Below are 17959 nucleotides of genomic sequence, written 5' to 3'. Positions count from 1 at the left end.
TCAATGATGTGGTACATTAGCCATGGACCTGCACATACTTTGCCAGCTTTGGGAGATGGCAGGAGAGAGAAATCTTGATAGTCAGAAAAATCTCGAAATGCTACCCATCTGTTCTTGCAGTATGGTTACAATAAAAAAGACAGATGTTAGGACACCAAAAGCCAAGGCTATTATAAGAATACTTGTAATATAAAGAGGGTTAGAATTTTAATTAACAGAAGCGAAGTCCATTATAACTACGATGAAAGGTTTAATTTTTCCTTGTCCACTCTTATCACTCAACATAATGACTCAAGTTCACAAGCAACAGCTGTGTACTCAAGTTCCTCTGAAGCCAATAGGGGAACCTGTGCCCTTTCCAGAAAGAATCACTGCAGAGTGATCAGAAAGAGTTAAAATTTTTCCCCTCACTAGCCTAAATATATATTATAAGCCCTGTGAGCTACAGAAATCTAACCCAACCCCATCATAATCTCTACTAGAGTGACGCAGCCTAACTGGTACCACATCACCCATGTTGTCAATTATACCATCACCAGAGAGCAGACTCATTCCAAACATTTAAAACTGGGCACTGTGCGCTCACAGAACAGAGTGCATGTGCATTCTGGTAGCACAGAGCTTTGCCACTCTACCATCTCTGCTGTTGACCTGCAAGTCCACATGTCATCTTTGTTAAGTCTTGTCTTCCTTCATATCAACATTGAAAAGCAAACCTTCAGCTGCACTTCCTGGTCATTAACCCCCATTCCCTCACCCAGTGGCAATCTCAAGGCAGGCAGGCTGTTCACAACAATAATTTCTTGGTTCTGATCAACCCTGCAGTTCTCCAATACCTCAAATTTTAAATTATGCTCATCTTCAAATCCTTCTATGGCTTTGCCCCTTCCTAGGTGGACTCCCTTTTCCACCCCTGCCCCAATTATTGATTTATGCTCTCATACAAATGAGACATGACATATGACAAATGTAACATGGCGAACAGATTACTTGGAGAAGATGGTTCCCAAAGGTCTCCACTATAATATTCTTGGTCTTGTTAAGAGTATGTTACAGAGTCAGAGATAAGAAAAACAACAACTTTATTGAAACATCTCTAAAATGTCTGCATCTTAACCACGAGGTTGCACGGGAGAGAACAAGATCATGAGGCAGCCTTCAGTTCCTGTGATGTATACTGTGTCTTATTAGCATATTACGGTTAGAATTAACCCCTTATACCACATCTCCCAAGTCTGACTTCAATTTTTTTTTATATAAATAGAAAGACAACCACAGTGGTAGTTTCACTAGTCCAACTGAAAGGATCCTCCGCTCCTTTGGACGAGATTGGGGATTTGAGTCCTGTGGGTGGTGATCTCTCAGGTTCTGCTGAGTGGAAGGCCAATTAACACATGATTCATGTTAATCATCTGGATTTTTCTCTGAATGCAGCATCTCTGGTCTGTTCAGTTGGATAGATGACGGCTTTGACTGTATAGAAGATTGCTTTTGTGTGGCAACTACTGCACATCTGTTCAGTCTCAGTATCATTTTGGGTTTGAATGAGCTAGGAGCCTAGATGTGGCATCTGTTCAATCACTTGTCCATAACGAGCTTGGACTCAAATCCAACCTGGTTCGAGGTCTGGTCGGGTGCATGCCATGTGATGTTTGTCTCAGTTCCATATCTGACTGGAACAGTACTAATCCTCTTTCTTCATCAGCTTGTATTCTCAGGATGAATGAGGTGTGTGAGAGAGAGTGTAGGGAGTTGAGTTTGCAACTTCCTTATCATTGGGAGTTCACATGGTGCTAAACTATTTTGGTGTGGAGTTGAACGATAGTTCAGAAGTTAGATGTCATCGTTCTTCAGCAATGCTTTCATTGTACGGACTCCTCTTTCTGCTTCCACCATTGGCTTGAGGGTATGTTGGTGAGCTGGTGGTATGGATAAACCCTTTAAAAAAAAAGTGTTGCTTGGCAAACTGTAGCCTATTGTCTGAGATAAGGTCTGGAAATCCATGCATTGAAAATATTTCCTTCAGCAATATAATCACTGCTTCAGAAGTGTGATCCTGCAGTTGCTTGACTTCTATCGATCGAGCAGTAGTATACCATGATCAAGAACATTTTAGCTCTGAGTTCAAAAGGGTCTAATGATGTTCCCATGATCCTGATGGAAAGGAAGATGACATTAATGGTTCTCTTGTCAATGAATAGCACAAGCAATACAGCTTGATACCATTTCTTCCAATTACTTTGACCACCAAACAGCGATGCCCAAACATCCTTGGTACAATTGTTGCAGTATATTGAGTCACAGAACTCTCAATTACCAATCTCTCATTATAGATTAAGTAAATCATTAACTACACTGAGGCGCACTCTCTCTCTGTTCATTAGCACTGTCTGAGGATGGGATTATGGGGCATGTATACTGGCCATCCTTGATTCAGTACTCTGACCTGATCACACATTCTTCAGATTTCTGTGCATCTCTAATTTCTTTCAGTCAATGAGTTGTTGCTGGTAGAGTTGTGGTTGTTGTCGATGCAAAGATTTCTACCTCTTCAAAGACTATTACCCTCTTTAGGTCTAGCACTGGTATTCTGGACAGAATGCATCTGATGTTTTCCCAGAATATATTCTGTCTTTGATTCAAACCTCATCAGCCTCAGCCTGAATTGATGTACTCATGGAGGCATTTTTGCTAACTCCTTAGAATTAAAGAGTGTCACTAAGGGTTTCTGGTCTGTCTCTACCTTGAAGTGGAGACCAAGAACATAATCTACAAACTTTTCACAAGCCCATGTTGCAGCTAATGCTTCTTTCTCGATCACTGCTCATCTCTGTTCAGCTTATCAGCCAATGGGATGCATGGTCAATTGATCTACGCTTTCCATCCATCCGTATTGGAAAAAGAGTACAGCTTCCAAACATATAGAAGATGCATCTGCAGCAATGATAGTGGGTAGTTGTGGATCACAGTGAACTAATGCATCAGGTGACAGCAGCCTCTGATTTTCTAAAAAGACCTCTGTTGTGCTTCCTCCCAGCACCATACATTGTCCTGTCATAACAGCTGGCTCATTGACATAAGACACAAGAACTTTGACTTGGTTCATCATACCCATGAATCTCTGGAGCTCAGTCATATTGTAAGGAGCTGGAAGTTCCCTAATTGCTCGTCTTCTGCGAATCAGCTCTGACACCAGATGCCTCCACAATATGCCCAAGGAATTTGACTATCAGCTGTGAAAATTCACATTTGTTGAGCACAAGTCCTGCTTGCTGCAGGTGTTATAGCACAGCTCACATTCTAGTGTCAAGTTCTGTCTGAGTGGATCCATGGATTAGGACATGATCCATGTGACATACAACTCCAGCTAGTTCTTCTAGGATACTTGCCATTACCCTCCAGATGATTTCTGGCGTTGACGTGATGCTGAAGGATAGTCTGTTAAAACAAAACCTCCCAAAAAGGTGTAAAGGCTGTGAGAAACTTAGACTCTTCATTATGGGGTAGTTGCCAAAAAAACCCACAATTTGCAGCTTTGTGTAGATTGAACTCTCTCCCAATTTTGCTAAGCTCTCGTCCAGATGACAAAAGATGTACCTCGCATTCAACTGCTTTGTTCAGCCCTGTAAGATCTACACAGACTTGGATAAATCAGTTGGGTTTTGGCACTGGGGCCATCCCTGAGCACCAGCTTGCTGCTTCTGTCACAGGTGAAACACCACCATACTTCAACACAGTCAATTTCCTTTGGCAGGAGCAGATAAGGATTTTTTTTTTTTAAGTGTAAGCAGGCACACTGGCTTCATTTCAGGGTGCAGAGTGATGTGATAAGCTGTCTTCAGCTTTCCCAGTCCCATGAAATGCTGTGGAAGTTCAGAGCTGAAGCTTTTAGGTTGATTTTCTTGGCTTTCCAGTTTCTCTACTCTGCAAATCAGATGCAAGTCACTACAGACTTTCCGGCTTAAGAGTGAACAACTCTGGTTTAGGATCACACATAAAAGGTATCATTGATTTTTCTCTCTCTATACTGAAGGGTTGAATTCAGCTGTCCTGTGACCTTGAGTTCCATAACTCCTAGCCCACATAAGTTTTTGCATGGCAGCAGAAGAGAACTTCTCTGATCACAGTTCAGCATCAGAAAGAACTGAAATGGCTGCACCTGTGCCTAACTCTCGTTTCCCTCTACTAGGATATCAGCACTCCTGTAGCTTCTGCTTGGTTCCTGGATCACCCCAGGGAAAGGCATCTCAATGTCATTAATATCCTCTATTTCATGGATTTTGCCACCTTTCAAAGGCTTGTTTTTTTTGCTTATTCTGTAAGCAAAGTTTTTTGCCGTGACACATAGCCTGGAAAGTGCCCCTTCTTTTGGCAAAAACAGCATTCAGTCTCAGTAATGATGACCATGAGACCAGCTTGTCTCAGACCACAAACACACTAGCTTTGTTCTGTTTTAAACAGATTCACATACATCTTGCATTTTAGTTAAAAATTTTCCGACTAGCACAGGACATGCAACATGAAGGCAATATTCGTGTCTGAATCCGAGATATGCCTCTGGAACATTATTGATATCGTTACTATAGATTTAAGGCAATTTTAGAAGGATTAGAGGGGACACGGAAAAATCTTTTCATCCAGAGGATGTTGAGCATCTGGAATTCACTGCCTAAATTGATGGTTGAGATTGAAGCGCTCAACTCATTTAAAAGTTATTTGGATCTGCACCTGAAACGCTGTAATCTGCAAGGCTACAGAGCAGGTGCTGAAAAGTGGGATTAAAATGAGTGGCTAGTTTCCTTTTCTGGCCAGCTCAGACATGGGCTGAATGGCCTTTCTGCACCGTAACTTTTCTATGGTTCCACCATTAACAAGGAGAAATGCTTAGTGCCAAGACAAAAGTTCCAAAGCATACAGGTTAAGAAGCTTTGGCAGATAATGCACTTCTGCAGCTTCAAACCCACAACCACCCCCTCAAAAACAGCAGTGTCTACTTAATCCACACACTACAGCCAAGTGGAGATGGAAATGCTAGCCAGAGGTAAGGAGCAAGTAACTTGGCTGGGTGTTGAGGTTTGGGTACTCAGGGATTCAGGAGGAAAAGTATTTGCTGATGGCTCCCAAAGTGGCGGGCAGATCTTCTGGTGCAGTGGGTAGTGTTCCTGCCTGAACCAGAAGTTCTGGGAGCAAGTCCCACCTGAGGACTTAATGGCCAAGGAAGGAGTGTTCGTGACACGACCAAATGGGTTGAATATCAACCTGCAAATCCTTCCAACACATTCCAATGGCAGACAGCATGATCGGGAGAGATTCCTGGTCAGTAATGGAGTCAGATGGAAAGAATGTTGGAGTTTCTACTATCACTACCCATAGCTCCAGACAACAAGCAGAGCACATAAACATGCATGCTGCAACAGCAACTCGGACCCAGAGTGAACTCTAACAAACTACTAGCACCCACAGTGGTCCTATTAGTTGACCAATGAAGCACAAAAAAAAACGCTGAAGCGGGCTACCAGCCTCTTTCGCAGCCAGTCACTCATGTGCCTTACTCCTGCAGCACAAATGTGAAGAGATACTCTGCAGTTTAGGTCATAAAGGTACTTAAACATCATACCATATTTTAAGAGAATAACTTCATTGCATACACTTATTCTTTTAACTTGCTTCCCTGTAAGCCTCCATTATTAGTACCCAGTGAAAAAGCTGTCCACATTAAACCTGAACAGCTAACCTCATTTCAATAGTCCATCTTTTCATGAGTACAATGCTGACAATCCTAGGTCCTAGGATTAGAGAGAGCAGCTTGTGGAAAGGTCCCTCAATTCAATGGTTCTAATAGGGTAAAGGTGCACCTTTAGTTTTCCAGAAGAATGCTAAACTCATAAGCACATGCAGATATACTGAACCTCTTAAAACCAATGCCTGATCTCAATCCATCTCCATAGAATAATCAATTCTCCAGAAATAGAAGCGAATCAGGATATACACAACTCTCTCAAATCAAGTGAATCAATGGGGTGATTTTTAAGGAGCATCTTACCCTTTGAAGCAAGCAGTTCAAAGCTTTTGAAGTTTATTAATTACGACTCCAAACAATCAGGAGCCAATGGAATGACTAACATAGCGAATAACAACTGTATACAAAGTGGTGGTGGCAGTGGTCAGGTGGGAAAAGAGAAAAAAAAATAGATTTAACCATTCTAACTTATTAACAGCCACTCAATTTCAAACAATCCATAAAACAGTGATGATCTTTAGGGAGCTTGCATTTCATGGCACCTATGACAGTGAAATTCTTCTGAAGTGTAGTCATTATTGTAATGTGATAAATAAGGGGTTTTTCTTTTTATTCATTTATGGGATGTGGGCTTTGCTGGCTGGGCCAGCATTTATTGCCTATCTCTAATTGCTCTCGAGAAGGCGGTGGTGAGCTGCCTTCTTAAACCACTGCAGTCCATGTGGTGTAGATACACCCACAGTGCTGTTAGGGAGGGAGAGAATTTCAGGATTTTGACCCAGTGACAGTGAAGGAATGGCGATACATTTCCGAGTCAGGATGGTGAGCGACTTGGAGAAGATCTTCCAGGTGGTGGTGTTCCCATCTATCTGCCCTTGTCCTTCTAGGTGATAGTGGTCATGGGTTTGGCAGGTGCTGTCAAAGGAACCTTAGTGAATTCCTGCAGTGCATCTTGTAGATGATACACACTGCTGCTACTATGTACCAGTGGTGGAGGGAGTGAGTGTTTGTAGATGGGATGCCAATCAAGCAGGCTTTGTCCTGAATGGCGTCAAGCTTCTTGAGTGTTGTGGGAGCTGCACTCATCCAGGCAAGCAGGGAGTATTCCATGACACTCCTGACTTGTGACCTGTAGATGGTGGACAGGTTTTGGGGTGTCAGGAAATGAGTTATTTGTCACACGATTCCTAGCCTCTGATCTGCTTTTGTAGCCACAGTATCTATATGGCTAGTCCAGTTCAGTTTCTGGTCAATGGTAACCGCCAGGATGTTGATAGTGGGGGATTCAATGATGGTATTGCCATTGAACATCAAGGGGTGATGGATGGATTCCCTCTTGTTGGAGATGGACATTCTCTGACACTTGTGAATGTTATTTTTCACTTAGCCAAATTCTGGATATTGTCCAGGTCTTGCTGCATTTGGACATGGACTGCTTCAGTATGAGTCCTGAATGGTGCAGTGAGCATCTCCACTTTTAACCTTATGATGGAAGGAAGGTCATTGATGAAGCAGCTGAAGATGGTGGGACATGAAGATCCTGGAGGAACTCCTGCAGTGATGTCCTGGAACTGAGAAGATTATCCTTCAACAACCACAACCATCTTCCTTTCTGCTAGGTAAGACTCCAACCAGCGGAGAGCTCCCCCCCATCCCCCCAACCCCCCACCTCCAACCGATTCCCATCGACTCCAGTTTTGCTTGGGATCCCTAATGCCACACTCAGTCAAATGCTGCCTTGATGTCCAGGGCAGTTACTCTCACCTCACCTCTGGAGCTCAGCTCTTTTGTCCATGTTTGAACCAAGGCTGTAATGAGGTCAGGAGCTGAGTGGCCCTGGCAGAACCCAAACTGGGCTTCAGTGAGCAGGCTATTGCTAAGCAAGTGCCATTTGATAGCACTTTTGATGACCCCTTACATTACTGACGATGGAGAGTAGACTGACGGCACGGTAATTGGCCGGGTTGGATTCGTCCTGTTTATGTGTGTAGGATATACCTGGGCAACTTTCCAAATAGCCAGGTAGATGCCAGTGTTGTAGCTGTACTGGAACAGCTTGGCTAGGGGTACAGCAAGTTCTGGAGCACAAGTCTTCAGTACTATTGCCGGAATATTGTCAGGGTCCATAGCCTTTGCAGCATCCAGTGCCTTCAACCGTTTCTTGATATCAGATGGAGTGAATCGAATTGGCCGAAGACTGGCATCTGTGATGCTGGGGACCTCCAGAGATGGATCATCCACTCAGCACTTCTGGCTGAAGATTGTAGCAAATGTTTCAGCCTTATCTTTTGTATTTCTGTACTGGGCTCCTCCCTCATTGACAATGGGGATATTTGTGGAGCCTCCTTCTCCAGCAAGTTGTTTAATTGTCCACCACCATTCGTGACTGGATGTTGCAGGACTGCAGAGCTTGGATTTGATCCGTTGGTTGTGGGATCGCTTAGCTCTGTCTATCACTTGCTGCTTATACTGTTTGGCATGCAAGTAGTCACATGTTATAGATTCACCAGGTTGAGACCTCATTTTTAGGTATGCTTGGTGCTGCTCCTGGTATGTCCTCCTGCACTCTTCATTGAACCAGGGTTGATCCCCTGGCTTGATAGTAATGGTAGAGTGGGGGATATGCCAGGCCATGAGGTTCCAGATTGTGTTCTATAACCTCATTGCCAAGGTGATCTATTTGTGATTTTGGTTGAAAGATGGATGTTGCCTAGAAAATGGAGGCTTCCCTTGTTTTTTTTTTAAAAGGAAGCATCAAGGTACTGTCTATGGCCACTTGAGGGGACTGTCAGGGCCTTTGTTTAACATTTCAACTGAGAGCGTGCAGCATTTCCTCAGTACTGCACTGACATATCATCCTGGAAACATGTACTCAAATCTCTGGAGTGTAGCTTGAATACAACTTTCGAACTCATAATTCTGAGACTGAACTGTCATGATTGCAACTCTCAACTCCCCTCTATTTCCCTTAAAAACTTATATAGTAAAGGCAGGTATGGTTAGGGTACTGGGTTAAAGAGCCCAGAGGTCTCATCTTCAAATTTCATTCAGAAATCTAGTAATTCATAGGCTAGCAGCAGAAAATGAAAGTTAGTTTGTTACAAAATCCCAGGTAACTCAGGGAATGGAACCTGCACTTATACTCAGTCTGGCCTACATGGTTGATTCTTAAACGCCCTTGGGGAATCTGGAGGTGATCAATAAATTTTAGCCTATTCAGTGCTGTTCGCATGATATATCGTACTGTATAGAGAATCTGCATCCATATAACACATTTTTCTATTTGCATCCTTTCAAGTGACTACTAACTTTTGGAAGCCCAACATAGTTCCAATGCAAGTGAGTTGCATACAAATCCACCTGTGACATAAAGATACTTTAGAATCTCCCACAGTGCTGGAGTCCAACAGAAGTTCAATGAAAAGTGCATCAGGGAATGCCAGGAGCATCATCAGGTATACCTAACATGAGGTGTCAATCTGGTGAAGCCAACATTCCCATTTCTGGCCTTATGGTGGAGGGAGGTCATTGATGAAACAGCTGAAGATGGTTGGGCCTAGGACACTAACCTAAGAACTCCTGCAGCAATGTCCTGGGACTGAGGTGATTCACCTCCAACAACCACAACCACCTTCCTTTGTGCTAGGTATGACTCCAACCAGTGAAGCTACAACACCGGACTACATGACAAAATAGAAGCTGTATGTGATAGACAGAGCTAAGCGACCCAACAACCAACAGATCAGATCTAAGCTCTGCACTCCTAGCACATCCAGTTGTAAATAGTGATGGACTTTGAACAACTAACTGGAGGAAAAGTCGCCACAAATATCCTCAATGATGGGGGTGCTAAGACAAAGCTGAAACATTTGCAACTGTTTTAAGCCAGAACTGGTGAGTGGATGATCCATCTCAGCCTCCTCCTGAGGCTCCCAGCATCATAGTTCAATTCACCAAGGCTGCAATGAAGCCAGAAGCTGAGTGGCCCTGGTGGAACCCAAATTGTGTGTCAGTGAGCAGGTTATTGCTGAGTAAGCTTGATAGCTCTGTCAAAGACACTTTCCATCACCTTGATGGAGAGTGCACAGGTGGGGTGGTAATTGGCAAGGTTGGATTTGTCCTGCCTTGTGAAAAGGACATACCTGGGCAATTTTTCACATTGCTGGATAGATGCCAATATGTTAGTTGTGCTGGAACAGCTCGACTAGGGGCGTGGCGAGTTCTGGAGCACAAATCTTCAGTACTCTCACCAGAATGTTGTCAGGACCCATAGCCTTTGCAATATCCAGTGCATTCAGCTGTTTCTTGTTATTATGTGGAGTGAATTGGGTTCTGCCAGAGCCACTCAGCTCCTGACCTCATCATAGCCTTGGTCCAAATATGGACAAAAGAGCTGAAGTCCTGAGGTGAAGTGAGAGTGACTGCCCTTGACATCAAGGCAGCATTTGATTGAGTGTGGCATCAATGAGCCATAGCAAAGCTGGAGTCAATGGGAACCAGGGGAAAACTCTGCACTGGTTGGAGTCATACCTAGCACAAAGGAAGGTGGTTGTGGATGTTGGAGGCCAATTGTCTCAGCCCCAGGACATCAATGCAGGAGTTCCTCAGGGTAGTGTCCTAGGCACAACCATCTTCAGCTGCTTCATCAATGACATCTCCTCATAAGGCCAGAGGTGGGGATGTTTGCGGATGACTACTCAATGTTCAGCACCATTCATGATGACTCAGATATTGAAGCAGTCCATGTGCATATGCAGCAAAACCAGAACAACATTCAGGCTTGGGATGTTAAGTGGCAAGTAACAACTACAAGTGCCAGGCAATGACCACCTCCAACAAGAGAAAATCTAACTAACTATCTCCTCTTGATATTCAATAGCATTAAGTGAATCCTCACTATCCTCAGGGTTACCATTGACCAGAAACTGAACTGGACCAGCTATAAAAATACTGTGCCTACAAGAACAGGTTAGAGGCTGGGAATTCTATCAAGTAACCCTCACCTCCTGACTTCCATCATCCACAAGCACAAGTCAGGAGTGCGAGGGAATACTCCCCACTTGCCTGGATGAGCGCAGCTCCAACAACATAAGCAGCTCAACACCGTCCAGGATGAAACAGCCCTCTTGATTAGCACCCCACCTACTACCTCCAACATTTACTTCCCCCAGGACCAATCCACAGCGACAGCAATGTACATCCTCCACAAGAAACAATGCAACTACTCCCAAGGTTCCTTCAACAGCACCTTCCGAACCCACGACTTCTACCACCTACAAGGACAAGGGCAGCAGATGCATGGGAAGATCCCCAAGTCACACACCAAAGATTGATATAATTTATGTTTGTGAACCATACCAGTTCACTGAACACTATTGCTAAAATATTCGTTGCAATTTCATTTTAAACCATTGCGGCATCCTCACCATTAGACAGAATGTGTTCTCAAAGGGCTAATAACTGAAAGAAAGGATCTAAGCCTCGAACAGAAACTCAGTGTATCCCTCTCAATTTAAGGATTCAGCATCATGTTAAAATATTAATGCAGGACGGACTTATATTTCATTATTTCAACTAACCTTAACAACTCAACATTGAGAACATGTCCAACTCAGGGATTTAAGATGAGGACAAGTCACCTGTACACCTAACATGTGGCAACTTGAAGAGGGAAAATATTCTGTTTAATATTCTAGAAAGATCTGAAATGAGCAGGGATTCAGCACCAAGTATAAAGCAGGAATGTTTTTTATTTATTAAATATATGGAACACAAATTAGTGTTGACACAGCCATTCATGTTCATGGAGTTTTCTAATGTACTTAATCTATGTTTAAACAGGTAGGCATCTACAAAATGCCTACTTCTCAATATTCCCTCCAAATGCATAATTTTGATGACCCATCCATATACAATCTTTACTTGAGCCCTTGTACAAAAAATATTCTTAGAAAATTGTTCACAAATGTTGACTCACCTCCAACCACATTATATTCATTACCCACAGAAGCAACTGCTCCCCATGTACAAGTCACTTCCAGTCACCAGACTGTCCCATCTCCTCCTACACCAGGAGTGATCATGAGTTGTTTTCCCTTGTAACATTGCTTGATGCTTTATTTCCTATTTTTAGTTTACGTAGTTGTCTCTTAGAAATAAATCAGTCATTACAAAACAGCATATGCTTATTTTCACCACCTTACTCTACCTAAAGTGCATGCTTGACGATAAACCTTGCCATAAAGTATCAGGTTTTATGGGTCTGTACTAGGTTACTTGGTGTTAATAACCTGGACTTGGGGCTATTTACAGCATAATGTCAAAGGGCACAATTGGCTTGAATCTCAGAAATGCTGTAAACACAATGTGGAGAACAGTAACATACTTCAAGGAGGACCAAGACTGGGAAATGGGTGGACATGACAGATGAAATTTAAGAATGTGAAGTGATACATTTTGGTAGGAAGAACAAGGCAGCGCATTATGAGCTAAATGATACAATTTTAAACAGGTGCAGGAGCAAAGAAACCAGAATACATATGCACACAACTTGTTGAAGGTGGCAGGACAAGTTGAGAAGGCTGTTTTATAAAAAGCATTGTGAACTGTTGGTGTTATTGATAGAAACAGAGGGTATAAAAGCAATCAAGTCATGCCAAACCTTTAGAAAACTGGTTATAAGATCATAAGACATAGGAGCAGAAATTAGGCCATTCGGCCCATCGAGTCTGCTCCACCATCCAATCATGGCTGATAAGTTTCTCAACCCCAATCTCCCACCTTCTCCCCATAACCTTTGATCCCCTTACCAATCAATAAACTATCTATCTCGGTTTTAAGTACACTCAATGACCTGGCCTCCACAGCCTTCTGTGGCAATGAATTCCATGGATTCACCACTCTCTGGCTAAGAAGTTTCTCCTCATCTCTGTTCTAAAAGGTCTTCCCTTTACTCTGAGGCTGTGCCCTCAGGTCCTAGTCACTCCTGCTAATGGAAACATCTTCCCCACATCCACTCTATCCAAGCCTTTCAGTATTCTGTAAGTTTCAGTTAGATCCCCCCTCATCCTTCTAAACTCCATCGAGTATAGACCCAGAGTCCTCAAATGTTCCTCATATGTTAAGCCTTTCATTCCTGAGATCGTTCTCACGAACGTCCTCTGGACCTTCTCCAGGGCCAGCACATCCTTCCTGAAATACGGGGCCCAAAATTGCTCACAATATTCTAAATGTGGTCTGACCAGAGCCTTATAAAGCCTCAGCAGCACATCCCTGCTTTTATATTTTAGTCCTCTCGAAATAAATGCCAACATTTCATTTGCCTTCCTAACAACCTGTAAGTTAACCTTAAGAGAATCCTGGACGAGGACTCCCAAGTCCCTTTCCACGCCAGATTTCTGAATTCTCTCCCTATTTAGAAAATACTCTATGCCTCTATTCTTCCTACCAAAGTGCATGACTGCACACTTCCCCATGTTGTATTCCATCTGCCACTTCTTTGCCAATTCTCCTAACCTGTCCAAATCCTTCTGCAGCATCCCCACCTCAATACTACCTTACCTGTCCCTCCACCTATCTTCGTATCATCTACAAACTTAGCCAGGATGCCCTCAGTTCCTTCATCTAGATCATTAATGCATAAAGTGAAAAGTTGTGGTCCCAACACTAACCCCTGTGGAACTTCATTAGTTACCAGCCGTCATCCTGAGAAGGACCCCCTTATCCCCACTCTCTGCCTCCTGCCAGACAGCCAATTTTCTATCCATGCTAGTACCTTGCCTCTAACACCATGGGCTCTTATCTTACTGAGCAGCCTCCTGTGCGGCACCTTGTCAAAGGCCTTCTGGAAGTCCAAGTAGATAACATCCATTGGCTCTCCTTTGTCTAACCTACTCGTTACCTCCTCAAAGAATTCTAACAGATTTGTCAAGCATGACCGCCCCTTGTTGAAACCATGCTGACTTTGCCCGATTTTACCATGCACTTTCAAGTATTCTGATGTCTCATCCTTAATAATGGACTCTAAAATCTTACCAATGACCGAGGTCAGGCTAATCGGCCTGTAATTTCCTGTCTTTTGCCTCACTCCCTTCTTAAACAGGGGGGTTACATTAGCGATTTTCCAGTCCTCTGGGACGCTCCCTGACTCCAGAGATTCCTGAAAGATCACCACTAACGCCTCCACTATCTCTTCAGCTATCTCCTTCAGAACTCTGGGCTGTAATCCATCTGGTCCAGGTGATTTATCCACCTTCACACCTTTCAGTTTTCCTAGCACCTTCTCCTTGGTAATGGCCACCATACTCAGCTCTGCCCCCTGACTCTCTTGAAATTTGGGGATGTCACTCGCGTCTTCCACTGTGAAGACTGACGCAAAGTACCTATTCAGTTCCTCCGCCATTTCTTTGTTCCCCACTACTACTTCTCCAGCGTCATTTTCCAGTGGCCCAATGTCCACTTTTGCCTCTCTCTTTATATATCTAAAAAAACTCTTGCAATCTTCTTTTATATTACTGGCTAGTTTACCCTCATATTTAATCTTCTCCCTCCTTATTTCATTTTTAGTTGTCCTCTGTTGGTCTTTGTAGGCTTCCCAATCCCCTGGTTTCCCACTGCTCTTCACTGCATTGTATGCTTTCTCTTTTGCTTTTATGCTGTCACTGACTTCCCTTGTCAGCCATGGTTGCCTCGTCCTCCCTTTAGTATGCTTATTCCTAGGGATGAATTTTTGCCAAATTACTCCCAGAATCTCCTGCAATTGCTGTTCCACTGTCTTTCCTGCCAGGCTCATCTCCCAGTCAATTCTGGCCAGCTCCTCGCTCATGCCTCTGTAATTGCCTTTATTCAACTGTAATACCGTTATATCTGATTCCAGCTTTTTCCTCTCAAATTGCAGGGTAAATTCTATCATATTATGGTCACTTCCTCCTAAGGGTTCCTTCACCTTAAGCGCCCTTATCAAATCTGCCTCATTACACATCACTAAATCTAGAATTGCCTGTTCCCTAGTGGGCTCCACCACAAGCTGCTCCAAAAAGCCATCTCGTAGACATTCCATAAATTCCTTTTCTTGGGATCCACTACCAACCTGATTTTCCCAGTCTACCTGCATATTGAAATCCCCCATGATTACTATAACCTTGCCCTTCTTACTCACCTTTTCTATCTCCTGTTGTATCTCGTGCTCCACATCCTGACTACTGTTCGGAGGCCTGTATATAACTCCCATTATGTTTTTTTTTTACCTTAGCTATTGCTATTGAGAATCTGACTATTCCTGTTTAATACACATTTCCAAGCCATTTGATAATTTGATAAGTGTGTTCGTTCATCTAAATGTTATGCCTCAGTTTGAGTGAGTGTTCACTTCTGGGCACTACAGTTGAAGGAGGATGTCAAAGCCTTAGAGAGAGAGTGTGTAGAAGTGATTTACTAAAATGGTAGAGTGGATAAGGGACTTGAGTTATGCACAGATATTGTGGAAACATGGGTTGTTCTTCTTAGAACAGAGAAGGGCAGATCAGCATGGGGTAGGGATGCAGGTGTGTGTTCAAAATGATGAATGATTTAGTGAGAGGAAATAAGTAGAAACAGTTTCCAGTGAGAGCGATGTTGATAACCAAAGGATACAGATGTGATCAGCAAAGAACCAGAAGCAACCAATGCCTGAACGGTTGTTGGAAAGAGATTCATTAGCAATTTTCAAAATGTAATTGATGTATACTTGAAGATAAAAATCTGTGGGCTATGTGGAAAGAGCAGGAGAATGGTACTAAATAGGACAGCTCTACCAAAGAGCTGGCATAGACATGATAATAAAATGATGCAGTACAGAAGCTCATTCTCTAATGCTATTGCGAATCTGACACATTTCCAAGTCATTTGATAATTTGATAAACGTGTTCATTCATCTACATGCTATAAAAAAAAACTCTGCGCAATTCCAGTGTCGTACCTACTACTGTGGGTAACAACTTCAGAGGAACTGAATGAACGTATTCCAATTCGGAGGTCGACCGGCTACAATCTGTGGACTACACGGCCAATCCCTCCCTGACTAGAGAACTCCGGCAAGAGTTTATGTATGTTGCCAGTGTAGCCGATTTATTCTGATTTGCCTTTAAAAATGCATTTTTTGAAATCTTCCCTCCCACATACCCCCCTACAAAAAGGAAAAGGAGAGGGGCAGGAAAGAGGAAATCGAAAAAATGCAAACGGTGGGCCCCATTGCACTTGCTAAACCGGTTTAGTTGTTAACCTGCCGGTTAACGCCCTTCTATAAAAGAAACTCACGGCTGCACCTGTTCCTCCGCGACAGGGATCAATGCACAAACCCACTTTCCCCTGGGTACAAATCTCCTCCTAGAAACTCAATAATAGCCATGAAATACTGTGTATTTCTTTAAGTCAATTTCCCCTTTCCACTGTATCACAGGCGTAAGCTATTTTTCTGTTTTACTTTCGCTCCGATTTTTTTTTAGAAAATAATCTCAAAAGCAGCTATCCGCACTGATTGAGAACATCCAAAAAGGTGCCTCTCTGGTATTTTTCTCCACACACACACACAACTTTGATCCTCTCAGCCCAAGTACTGGAGCAGGTGCATTTTTTAAAAAAAACAAAAACAGGGACAGAAGACAGTCACGATAGACCTCAGAGAACATCCAGAGCTTCCGGGTATGCTGTTTACGCAAAGCCAAAAGATTTTAATTGTGAACCTGTGCATAAAGTTTTCCTCAATTTAGTTCCATCTCTGTATGACTCACTCTGCAGTGACTTTAATTCTATTGGAGTTCAACATGTAGAGTTTTTTAATATTCCAAACTTGCTTTTTTCGGAAAAAAAATTGCGGTCACCTCATTTTCTTCACTCTCTTGAAAAGATGACTTTGCACAAAATGTCACTTGGAGGGGGCGCTGCAAGAGATAACGGGGAGGGTTCGGGAAGGGGGGGGGGGCTTTTTTCAAAGCTGATCCCAAAACATTTTTTTCTAACTCTCCCTTTGACTTACTTGTTTTTTCTGGGCAAATTCCTCCTCCTCCTCCTCCTCCTCCTGGTCGCCGTCCTGCCTCAGTTCCCCAATGTAGTACTGCTGCAGCCAGCGCTGCGCGTTGGAGCTGTGTCGGTGTGGCGGTCCTGCCATGTCCCGGCTCACGTCCCTGCCCGCCCGCTGGACAATCATCTGCTCGCCGCCCGGGTGGCGCTGGATGAACGTTGACACGTCGTACACCCGCCGGTCGTGGACGATCCAGCAGGAATCTATTGTCGTATGCTGCTGCACCTCAGCTATACTGAAGTAGCGTTTCTCCATCTCCGTCTTTCTCTCTGTGTGTATCGTATGCATTAATCACTACACTACTCCTGCCTCACCTCCCCACACTCACATTCCACTACTGTACAACTCCGACTGCTTCCACTGCCCAGAATTAACATAATAAGTCATGACGCCAACATACACCTGACACAGTCCCGCCCTCTGCCGAACAATGTGGCTGAATATTAATATTAATGAGAGCATTCCTGCATTAATTAAGATAATCAGACATCCACCTGCCCCATGGCTGGTGATTGACCTGAAGCAGCTGCGGCAGTTTGGGCTCGAGACGCTTCTCTGTAGCATCTCGAGGTGTCTTCCTGCTGGCTCATGGCGCTCCATCTCGTCACCTGCTTTTAGTTTGTTCAGTAAGTTATCAGCTGAGGCACTGGTTGTATCACTAACGTGCTATTGATAGTCTGAATGGCCCCGCGACTCTCCCTAAGCCTCTCTTCTCCTTTAAATAACTTTTCGAAACCATACTTTTTGACCAAGCTTGCATGGCTACCTGTCCTAATATCTTTTTATTTGGCTCGGTGTTAAATGTTATCAGATTCTGCTCCAGTGGAGCACCTTGGTTGGGGGGGGGTGCGGTTTACTATGTTAAAGGTGCCACATCAGTTGTTGTTTAATAAAACTTACATTTATATAACACCTTTTAAAACAGTGAAATATCCCAATGCACTTCATGTGGTATGGTAGAACATGCCCCCAACCAAGTTTCTCGCCTTTAGATCTTTTAGTATTAAAGCAAGCCGTTCTTGCAGACCTATAATCCCACCAACTTTCAGGAAGTTTGAGTCTTTTTGGGTTTATTTTCATGCTTTGTAAATGTATTTGGATTTAGCTGGATTGTTCTGACTCACTGTAAATAAACAAAATACAAGATAAGCACCTTGTTTATT

General features: G+C 43.4%; 1 protein-coding gene across 1 annotated transcript in view; it reads right to left on the bottom strand.

Annotated features, from left to right (window-relative positions):
• Positions 1-17154, bottom strand: part of fa2h (fatty acid 2-hydroxylase) — a 118234-nt gene extending 101080 nt beyond the window's left edge. Inside the window, exon 1 of the mRNA XM_041190827.1 lies at positions 16752-17154. Coding sequence (XP_041046761.1) covers positions 16752-17084 — 333 coding nt within the window. The 5' untranslated portion in view covers positions 17085-17154. The remainder of the gene's footprint in view (positions 1-16751) is intronic.
• Between the last annotated feature and the right edge of the window lie 805 nt (positions 17155-17959).

The sequence above is a fragment of the Carcharodon carcharias genome, chromosome 7 (assembly GCF_017639515.1).
Source record: "Carcharodon carcharias isolate sCarCar2 chromosome 7, sCarCar2.pri, whole genome shotgun sequence".
Taxonomy (NCBI): Eukaryota; Metazoa; Chordata; class Chondrichthyes; order Lamniformes; family Lamnidae; genus Carcharodon; species Carcharodon carcharias.
Note: the sequence above shows the minus strand (reverse complement) of the source record. Positions and strands in the feature narration are given on the sequence as shown.